Source organism: Pangasianodon hypophthalmus, chromosome 7 (genome assembly GCF_027358585.1).
Source record: "Pangasianodon hypophthalmus isolate fPanHyp1 chromosome 7, fPanHyp1.pri, whole genome shotgun sequence".
Lineage (NCBI taxonomy): Eukaryota > Metazoa > Chordata > Actinopteri > Siluriformes > Pangasiidae > Pangasianodon > Pangasianodon hypophthalmus.
The window spans coordinates 28,064,810-28,076,202 of record NC_069716.1 but is presented as its reverse complement, the minus strand read 5'-3'; the positions used below and the strand labels follow the sequence as shown (position 1 = coordinate 28,076,202).

Genomic DNA, 11,393 nt, shown 5'->3' with positions numbered 1-11,393 from the left:
CATTTATTTGTGGAAATGTGAGAAACAGTAGAAGTCTGATGTCCCTGGTTGAATCATGGTTATTAACCTCCATGTATTCTTTCGAGTTGTCCTCCCTCAGCCTGGGCAGCCGTGTCCCCATGTCCAGCTGAAGGACAACTTGTGTTTGATTTGTCAGCCTGTGCAGCCTTTCATCTGTGTGCCATGAACACTAAAAGCCAGACTGCATTAAAACCAAAACTCACTGTTAGATGTGAAACATCTTCTGCTATTTTATTCCTTATTTCACAGCATATATCTAGTCATCAGTCAATATAAAAGATTTATTTCTCTTTAATGAAGCTTTACTTTTAAAGCATACTCTGAGCAAGCATAAGGTGTAGCAGTGTACCACTGTAAGAAAATCTCAAATAGCTATACCGGTGGTATTATTCTCTAACAGTACAGATAGTGTGTATGGATTACAATTTTCATAAAACTGTGAAAAATAAACAATAAAGCTTACTTTAGGTTTAATGTAATTACAGTTTGTACAGTTACTTGTTATTAACAAATTGGGTGGGATTTAAATTTTGGTCAATGCAATATGGTAAGCCTTAAAACCTAGCATGATTTGCAGTACGTTAGATTGTTCTCTCGTTTTTAGAGGTGCAAATGAGACAAAATGGCTTTTCTACAATGATAGAGACTTGTTCAACTAAAAAAGCAGAGTAAAGCAGAGTATGGTCCTGTTAACAACTGAAATTTAAACACTTTCACTGCCATTGCAGTGCTTTAAAGCATTTAATGAAGTTTCAGTCAGATGCTATACCATAGTGAAAATCATGTCGTGTTTATGCTTATCATACACTGCACGTATTGCATATTTTAATCTAGCCTTTCAGAAGTAAGCTTGGTAGGCGAGCATGTAGCCACCATTGTACATGTAGAGCCTCATGTCTGTGGGGTTGTAGTGAAGGTTGGCGACGCCCGCTGCCACCTTCTCTATAGGGAGCGAGAGCGTGTTGTCCTCCATCCCTGTGGTCGTGTCGAAGGCGTAGAACACTTCCTCTTTATAAGTGTTTATGTAGCGAGTTGCGTAAAGCACCCCACACACCATGAAGGCGTTGGTCGCTGAACGCTTGAACAGGCGTGTCTTCCACGTGTGTGTTATGTTGAAGCCTTCAGTGTTCACTAGACTCACGACCACGTTCCCGTGGTTAGCTTCCGTGGCGTACATTACCCACAAACCCTTGTCATCAGCTGAGAGGTTGATGTCCGTCCAATCGAAGCAGCTGTAGTAGCAGTAGGGGAATTTGTTGTTGAATCCAGCATTAGGAAGCGCGAGACGTCGGAATTGCTTGGTTTTCAAATCAAAGGCACAGAGTTCAGGCAAGTTATAGCACTGATAATACACAACCCCTTTGTGAATGATGGTCCCTGGTCCCTGAATTGCATTAGCGTGAGTGTATGAATTAACCAGTGATTCATCTCTGTGGTTCCTTCCAGCCATGAAGTCCTCATAAGTCTGGTAGAAGCGCACAGTGATGCCCAACCTGTTCCCATTAGCTAGAGGCTGGATCCAGTATGTCTGTTCACCATCAGTGTTAATGTCATGACCCCACGCTCCAGCAATGAAGGACGTACTGAACGGGTTTAACTTAGTGACCATTGGCGCACTGATATTTTTCATCGTGCGCTCAGAACAAGAGCCTGTAACACAGAAAATATTAAAAATATAATATAAAATATTCATGATGTGATGCTCGTGCAAAATCCTGACTGCTGTGGCTCCTCTCGCTCTGCGGACCTGCCTCATTCATCCTGATGCTCTACTACTGCTTAGAGCTTCTGCACTTCTGACTCTGCACTTCTGCTGTGACTGGTCCCGCATGGATGATGTGATTCACGCTAAAGATTTACACTTCCCAAAAACAGTTTATTCCCTAGTCCCCTCACCTGGCTACTGGACTCTTATTCACTCACTGCTCATACTGAACATCCTTTCAACACACTTACTTACTGGTTCATCTCAAGGTTTATAGGCTAACTGTTACAAATAAAAATTTAAATACTATTTAATATTTAAATAAATATGATTTTAATTTACTTAAAAGATGATATGGCTGCATAGATTCATAGATCCTTCACTGAGATTGACAGGTACAGGGGTCGCACCAATTATTTCAAACTAACCAGATCAACTCACAATTGTGATTTTTGTCAATATTGTAGGTGACATTATTGGTGATATTATTATTATATTATTGCCAAAATGGCAATACTACAAAAAACAAACAAACAAAAATGTTGTCTGCTACCTACAGTATAAATAACTCTTAATCTTTTCTTTAGATTCCTGTAAAAAAACTCTCAGGTGGAGAGGCGAAACTTACTCCTGAAGTCTTGTGGGATGGTCCTGCAGGTCTGGACACGGTTATTGAGAGAGCGTAACTTCTCCCTCATTGTTTCTAGGTTGAAGACATTTTTCTTGTACATCTTGTCCACATCTTCCTGAAACTTCTGCAACTGAGGAAAAAAACCATACAAATAGATTTATTTTTATACATAAATATTAATAAATCTACTCAAGGACTGAACGTGACACTGGAGGATAGTGCAAGAAACCAAAGAGAGTTGCCCATGTGACCATAACATGAGTGGCAGCTCATCCGTAGGGGCACGTGGGGCACCATTCATATCAGCCATTCAGAAAATACTAATCTTCATGAAGTCCTGATTCACAGATTCATACATTCTGAATCACAGATTCATACATTCTGCAAATATGAAATGCTGAGTATCACTAATAGTCACAAACTCTTTTTCTCCTTGTCCATTCGATAATCACACTTGGATGAGGCATTTACTATGAAAGAAATAATATAAAACTTGTTAACAATTCCAAAGCTAAGATACTGTGGGAGTGACGTCCAGAACTGCAAAGATAATCAAGAACTATTGAGTAGAACCACTCATGGAAATAAGAAGTAATCAGAAAATAGTACTTGTGATAGATGCCTCAAGTGACAGTCACATTTTAAAGGAATGAATATGAGAAGTTGGAGAAATACCAGTGGCTGAAAGAGGCGCTAAAGAAAATGGCGAAGGAGCACTTGGTGTTGCAAACCCCAGATACAGGGTTATGACTTTTAGCCCGATTATACCAAGTGTTCGATTTCTATGACCTGACTCTGGCCAATCTGTTAGTATATGCTGCTCAGTGACATCAGTCTGAACAAATCCCGTCAACAAACGGTAAAAATGAATGGCTCGAAAAAATAAAGGAGTAAAAGGAAAAAAAAGTGAATAAGTAAGGAATAAAACACAACAGGTTGCTGTGACACCACCCAGACGTAGATGCTTTTCCTACAGCAGCACATCCAGAAGTGTTTTATTCCTCTTAAACCACAGCAATTTGCCAGAGATTACAATTTTTAATTTGTTAACGAATGATATGTTACAATTTTTAACCGTTTATAGTTACATTTAATGTTATGGAACATCCACAAGACAAGTTAGTCACTTATGGTATAGCACCTATAAACAGATTCCCCAACCAAAAAAACAACCAAAAAAACAACCAAACAAACAAAAACCCCCACAATAAACACAGCGTGTCACGTTACCAAGAAATGGAAAAGTAGAAATTCCTCTGTCCTGAAGACTTTGCTGTTTGGGAACCTTCCTGACTGTTATAAAGCACTGACACTGGAGACTCCTTACAGAAAACTTCACCATATCAACAATTATATGTGTTTCTTTGTTTTATTTTGTTAGTTTATTATTAACCTTAGATTATGCAGAAGTCCAGATGAATGAGGTGTTACAGTTGAACCTAACAAGAACCTACTTCTAGTTACAAGAAAAACTAGAACTGTTGATCCGAGACTTCAACAGTGCTGTGGTATGAAGTATATTTAAATAAATAAATAAATAAATAAATAAATAAATAAGTAGCAGGAGTAAAGCACATCAATGAGGATACATAGGTACATCACCCCAAACTAAATGCACTGTATGTATATAAGAATAAGAATTTCATTTTATTTCTCTCTCTCTCTCTCTCTTTATGTATATATATATATATATATATATATATACATATATATATATATATATATATATATATATATATATACAGTCAGGTCCATAAATATTGGGACAGTGACACAGTTTTGGTAATTTTGCCTCTGTACACCACCACAGTGGATTTGAAATGAAGCAGTCAAGATGTGACTGAAGCGTAGACTTTCAGCTTTAATTCAAGGGGTTTAACAAAAATATTGCATTAACTGTTTAGGAATTACAGCCATTTTTTACAGAGTTCCTCCATTTTCACAGGCTCAAAAGTAATGGGACAATTGACTGATAAGCAGTTTCATGGCCAGCTGTGCCCTGTTTCCTCCTTATATCATGATAAATTAAGGAGATAAAAGGTCTGGAACTGATTCCAAGTGTTGAATTTGCATTTGGTAGCTGTTCACGGGAACTCTCAATATGCCGTCCAAAGAGGTGTTGATGCAAGTGAAGAAGGCCATCATTAGGCTGAAAAACCAAAACAGACCTATCAGAGAGATAGCAGAAACTTTAGGAGGGCTAAATCAACAATTTGGTACATTCTTAAAAAGAAGGAATGCACTGATGAGCTCAGCAACACCAAAAGGCCTGGGAGACCACAGAAAACAACTAAAGTGGATGATTGCAGAATTCTTTTCTTATTGAAGAACAACCCCTTCACAACATCTAACCAAGTCAGAAACACTCTGGAGGAGGTAGGCTTATCATTGTCAAAGTCTACAATCAAGAGCCACCTTCATGAATGTAAATACAGACGGTTTACCTCAAGATGCAAACCGCTGGTAACACTCAAGAACACAAAGGCCAGATTAGACTTTGCTAAAAAACCTCTAAAAAAAGCCTGACCAGTTCTGATGCAAGATTAACTTGTACCAGAATGATGGGAAGAGAAAAGTATGGAGAAGGAAAGGAAGGGCTCATGATCCAAAGCATACCACATCATCCGTCAAACATGTGGAGGCAGTGTTATGGCATGGGCATGTTTGGCTGCCAATGGAACTGGGTCACTGGGGTTTATTGATAATGTGACTGTTGATAGAAGTAGCAGGATGAATTCTGAAGTGTACAGAGCTATACTTTCTGCTCAGATTCAGTCAAATGCTGCAAAACTGATAGGACAGTGCTTCACAGTACAGATGGATAACAACCCAAAACATACTGTGAAAGCAGCCCAAGAGCTTGGAAATTAAATGTTCTTAAATGGCCGAGTCAGTCACCTGACCTCAACCCAACTGAGCTGCTTTTCACTTACTGAAGACAAATCTGAAGGCAGAATGACCCACAAACAAGCAGCAACTGAAGATGGCTGCAGTAAAGACCTGGCAAATCATCTCAAGGGAGGAAACTCAGCATTTGGTGATGTCCATGGGGTCCAGACTTCAGGTAGTCATTGACTGCAAAGGATTTACCTCCAAGTAATAAAAATAATCCTAATATTTATGATTATATTAGTTTGTCCCATTACTTTTGAGCCTGTAAAAATGGAGGAACTCTGTAAAAAATGGCTGTAATTCCTAAACGGTTAATGCAATATTTTTGTTAAACCCCTTGAATTAAAGCTGAAAGTCTACGCTTCAGTCACATCTTGACTGCTTCATTTCAAATCCACTGTGGTGGTGTACAGAGGCAAAATTACCAAAACTGTGTCACTGTCCCAATATTTATGGACCTGACTGTATATATATTTATATATATATATACATACACACACATACACACATACATACATAAATACATGAATCAACTTTATACCATACTGAGCTTCAATCCTAATAAGGAAGTATTTTCTGAGCTATTTTGTGGAGCAGGCTTTGTGTTTATGTGCGTGTGTGTGTGTGTGTGTGTGTGTGGTGAGTGTGTGTACCTCTGTACGTATCCGCTGTGCCTCCCCTCCAGCTTTGTCCAGTTCTACATTATTCATGGTGTCATGTAGCTGCTGGATCTCTTGGCTGAGCTGGGTCAGGTGTAGCGCGTTGTACAGGCCCTGATTGTTCAGGTACTGGAACTTCTCCAGCCGCTGCGTCACATTATTCAGAGTGGCCTCCATCTCAGGCACCGTCTTAGCGCTCGTCACTGTCTGTCAGCCGAAATGAATGTTACAGTTTATTCCAGCACTGACATTTCAGTTAGGTTTCAGTTTAGCCTTTTGTATGGTCATGCCCAAACGTATGTGTGCACAACCAAGGACTGTTTTTCATTTACTGGTGTAAACAATTACTATTATTTAGATGAAGATATTTTAATATGAAATCTGTGTAAAGCTGGTGCCTTTGCAGTGTGTCTGACTTGCGTTTAGAGTTTATGCAGTGTGTGTGTGTGTGTGTGTGTGTGTGTGTGTGTGTGTTTGTGATTTGTGTTTGGAGTATACTGTATATACAGTACTGTGTGTGCTTAGTGTTTATTCAGTGTGTGTGTGATGGAGTTTATACAGTGTGTGATGTATGTTTGGTGTTTATGCAGTGTGTGTGATGGATTTTATAAAGTGTGTGATGTATGTTTGGTGTTTATGCAGTGTGTGTGTGATGGAGTTTATAAAGTGTGTGATGTGTGATGTATGTTTGGTGTTTGTGCAGTATGTGTGATCTGTGTTTGCAGTCTATGCACTGCGTGTTAATTGTGCTTGGTGTTTCGACAGCAAGTTAGACTGTGTGTAGTGATGTGTGTGTTTGGTATGTAGGCAGTGTGTGTGATCTGTGGTTGGAGTTTATACTGTGTTTGTGATATGTGTGTTTAGTTAATGCAGTGTGTGATGTGTGCTTGGTATTTATACTTTGAGTGTAGTGTGTGTGATGTGTGTTTGGTAGTTTTTATTTGAGTGTGTGTAACATGTTTGGTATTTGTGCAGTGTGTGTGTGTGTGTGAGACCTGTGTTTGTAGTTAATGCAGTCTGTGTATGTCCTGTGTCTGGAGTTTATACAGTGTGTGATGTTTGTTTGGAGTATATACTGTGTGTGTCCTATGTTTGGTGAATTTTTTTGCAGCATGTATAATATGTCTGTTGTTTATGCAGTGTGTGTGATGTGTGTTTGGAGCTTATGCAGTGTGTGTGACCTGTATTTAGTGTTTATGCAGTGCGTGTATTTGACCTGTGTTTGGTGTTTTTGCAGGATGTGTGATGTGTATTTGGAGTTTATGCAGTGCGTGTATGACCTGTGTTTGGTGATAATTCAGTGTGTGTGATGTGTGTTTGGAATTTATGCAGTGTGCGTGTGTGTGAGAGACTTGTGTTTGGTGACGATGCAGTGTGGTGTGTGATGTGTGTTTTGAGTTTATGTAGTGTGTGTTTGTGTGTGTGTGTGTGTGTGTGTGTGTGTGTTATGTAGTGCGTGTGTGTGTGTGTGTGATGTGTGTTTGGAGTTTATGCAGTGCGTGTATGACCTGTGTTTGGTGTTTATGCAGTGTGTGTGAAGTGTGTTCTGAGTTTATGCAGTGTGTGTGAGGTAGGTTTGAGGTTTATGCAGTGTGTGTGTGACCTGTGTTTGGTGTTTTTGCAGTGTGTGTAATGTGTGTTTTGTGCTTGTGCAATGGTTTTAATGTGTGTTTGGAGTGTATACAGTGTGTGTGACCTCTTTTTTTGTTTTTTTGCAGTGTGTGTGAAGTGTGTTTGGTGTTTATGCAGTGTGTGATGTGTATTTTGTATTTATCTTATACAGTGTCTGATGCGTGTTTGGTGTATGTGTGTGTGTGTGTGTGTGTGTGTGTGTGAGACCTGTGTTTGGAGTAGTTGCAGTGAGTCTTCGCAGTTTTGTAGCAGGTCTGTTACGGTGTCATACTTGGTAGCAGGAAAAGCCCAGATCGTGCTGTTCACCTCACACACACATGCACCGTTTCTCTCCTGGCCCCGAACGCTGTGAGCATGGCCACTCCCCTGATACACACACACACACACACACAATATGCATCATACACAAGCATGAACATACACACAACACACACTGAACAGTGCTTTATCATAAAACGGTACATACATTAATACAGTACATTTACTGTATAAGCTTACAACAAGTATGCGTTGCTGTTAGGAATGTTATTGAAGCTTCTTAATATTCACTACAAGCTCTGGCCTACTTCATGTAGGATTCAAAATTAGAAAACTGTTTTATTTCATTGTTGTTTTCTACAATGCTGAGAGCGATTCTCTTAACAAATCTACTTTAAACAATATACTAGCAGTTTCACTAACTGAATACACACAGTACACTACTGGGCAAAAGTCTTATGCACATTTCTTACAAGAAACACTACAAAGCAAAGATGCCTTCAAAAATAATGAAGTTACGAAATGAAAATATTTGTCTTTACAAATGCATCAGTTGTCTCAGGTACCCTTTCTGCCATTTTATAGGAAAAGTGTCTGGTTAGTTTTTCTATGCATCTTGGAGAATGCATAGAAAGCCACAGTTCTTCTGTAACTCTTGCTATTTGTCTATTATGTAATATATTCCCTCTTTACTGCCATACAAACATTTTTTCTGTAACATTTTATTTTTGTAATGTAAAACATTAAAAGTAATGTTTGGAAATCATTTTTTACTGACAATAATAAAGAAGTCATAAAATAAACATTTAAGACACAATTTATATAAAAAAATTAGGTGTTTAAGACTTTTACACAGTACTGTATATGTAAAAGGTTATGAAGCATGTAATGTCATCTTTGAAAAAAGCTGATAGAGGTATCATGCCTAATGCTGTACAGTTTCATCCCTAATTGCTAAACATTTTCCAAAAAGGGGGGAAACATAAATGCAATATTTTTCAGTTACATGGATTATTTAATAGGGAAGACATTTAAAATGAAAAATGAAAGCAATATACATCTGTGCTCCACACTAAATACAAAATACAGCACATCTTATTCTTATTTGCCATTTGGTAAAAGAATCGAATAATGTCAGTAATTACAGTTATTAATATTCCTAACCTTTCAGTAAAACTCACATCAAAATAATAATTAAGCAATAATATTAAACAGAAAGCAAGTAATATCTGAAATTATAATGATAACTGTGTTTGTACCAACTGTTTTAAATTATATACAAGAAATCAGATTCAAAGCTATTTGAAATTCAATAAAATTGGATTATTATATAATATTACCTAAAATGGATAATTCAGTTGTTTATAAGCACTTAAAATGTTTGATTTGTCATTCATAAGTGCCTCGTTTATTCAGCATTTTTGGGTTTTATTATCAGGAATGTAGTTGAAAGCGACACATTGGTACTTACAGCGGTGGCGAGAAGCAGCACGAGCAGGATCATGATCAAACACTGAGTGTCTGAGCTTCTCCCCGAGTCTTTATAAGTATGATCACACACACACACACACACAGAAATGTTGCAACTATTTTGAAGAACTTGGTCATCAGTTTTGGTTCATTTGAATATTTATGTCCATTATTTTCTAATAAGGATGTGAAGATTTTCCCCCAAAGGAAATTGAGACTTAAGCAATCGCTGACAGAAAAATTCCAATTCACATTTCGCAACATATCACTTCTTTAAAAAATCCAGACTCAGCAAAAAGCTTACAGGATCAAATCTGGAGAAACAACTAACTAAAATGTTTTAATACATTTTTCAAAAACTTTTAAAACAAAATTTCTTTTGAATGTGAATTACTTGTGAAGTTAAATTAATCAACGAATATTTTGGGAGGAAAAATAGAGGGAAACATTTCATTCATTTTAACCTAGAATATTTTCTTTGAAGAATGCTATCTGCTTTGAAAAGCATTGTTTCAAAAAAATCAATAACTTTTATTTCATATGGGTACAAGGAGTAAAACTTTATTATATTATAAAATGATCAAATTGACATAACAATATTAATACAACTATTACTAGTAATAATTATATTTTTTAAAACATCAAAATTTTGTATACAGTTTGATTTTAAATCAATGTACAGTATATATTGATTTAAAATGTCTTAGTATGTATGATACAAACTTGTAGTCAGGATCATAAAGTGAGGGGAATAAACTGTTCTGACACTTTTGCTTTTGCTATTTAATATACCTACAATGCATATGTCCACTTTAATTTTACATACATAATGTTTTGACTTATAAATATACTTATATATATATATATATACAGTATATTATATTAGATATAATAAATTCTCATGCAAATTGTACCTGTTGTCATTATAATAGACACTGCCATTGGTTGGGAAGATTTCTCACAAAAAGTAGTAATCATGGTGAAGGTGACAGAGCTTCCTACATTTCACAGGGACAACATCACTCAAATAGAAGAGCCATAGCAAAGTCATAGCAAACGTCACTGTCAGTACAACTAATTTGATAATACAGAGGTGGAAATTTCATGGAACCACAACTAATTGTCCCCAGACAGGTGAGCTATGCAAGATTTCATAACGCTCTCAGAATAATAATAAAGAAGTTAAGAGAGAAGCCTGCAATTTCTTGAAAAGAGTTGCAGGATGACCTGAAAGCAGCGAGAACAACAGATACACAGACAGCAATTAGCAATGAACTGCAAACTTATAAAAGAAGCATAGATCTGTGTGTCTAAAAGAAGTTAGACAAATCAGAACTCTTTCAGAACAATATACTCTGGTCAGACAAAACAAAAATATGACTCACTGGCAATAATTTGTCATGACTGAATAAAGAGATGGACAGGTGTGATCCCAGGAACACCATGCCCACAGTGAAGCACGGTGATGGGAGCGTCATGATATGGGGCTGCTTCTCTTTTAATACCTTTTTCCTTATCAATTAACATTTTTAAACACATCTTTATTTATGTTGTGACGAGCGAGACCACAGAGAGGGCTGAACCCCTGTGCAGCCCAAAGGACCCGGTACTGGCGGTGGCCGCTGGAAGGGAAGAAGGCGGTCTTGGGCTTGGCCTCCAGGCTCAAGGACACCTGCCAGTATCCTTTGGTTAAATTCAGCGTTGAGATGAAGCAGGCCCTCCCCAGATGCTTCACCAGGTCGTCAACCCTAGGGAGGGGGTAGCTATCAAACTCTGACACCTAGTTTAGCTTCTGGAAGTCATTACATAGCCGGATGCTCCCGTCGGGCTTGGGCATCAAGACAATGGGGCTGGACCAGGGGCTGGTGGACTCCTTGATGATACTGTCTCGGAACATCCGGCTGACCTTCAATTGCCCTACGGCGGCCTCTGGGATGCCGTAGGGCTGCTGCCAGACCACGACTCCAGGTGGGGTATTGATGTCATGGTGGACCAGATGCGTCCGGCCAGGGGTGGAGGAGAAGATGTCCACAAACTGAGCCACCAGCTCAGCCAGCTCCTGTCTTTGGGCTGGCATGAGCTCCTTCCCTTGGTGGACCAAGGTACGCTCCGGCGGATCTGTGGA

At 38.3% G+C, this 11,393-nt stretch overlaps 1 protein-coding gene across 1 annotated transcript; it reads right to left on the bottom strand.

The window, feature by feature from the left end:
* Positions 1–226: 226 nt before the first annotated feature.
* Positions 227–9,366, bottom strand: LOC113546634 (olfactomedin). The gene is made up of 5 exons (XM_034306110.2): positions 9,270–9,366; positions 7,748–7,906; positions 5,903–6,115; positions 2,355–2,487; positions 227–1,671 (listed from the first exon to the last, which is right to left on the bottom strand). The coding sequence occupies exons 1-5, from the start codon at positions 9,300–9,302 to the stop codon at positions 860–862; spliced, it is 1,350 nt and encodes a 449-aa protein (XP_034162001.2). The 5' UTR covers positions 9,303–9,366; the 3' UTR covers positions 227–859.
* Between the last annotated feature and the right edge of the window lie 2,027 nt (positions 9,367–11,393).

Coding starts and splice junctions, on each gene's coding strand:
- LOC113546634 (XM_034306110.2), bottom strand. CDS start 9,302: ATGATCCTGCTCGTGCTGCTTCTCGCCACCGCT. Junction 7,907..9,269: donor TGCTGCTTCTCGCCACCGCT/GTAAGTACCAAT, acceptor TGTGTGTATCAG/GGGAGTGGCCATGCTCACAG. Junction 1,672..2,354: donor CATCCCACAAGACTTCAGGA/GTAAGTTTCGCC, acceptor TCTGTGTTACAG/GCTCTTGTTCTGAGCGCACG.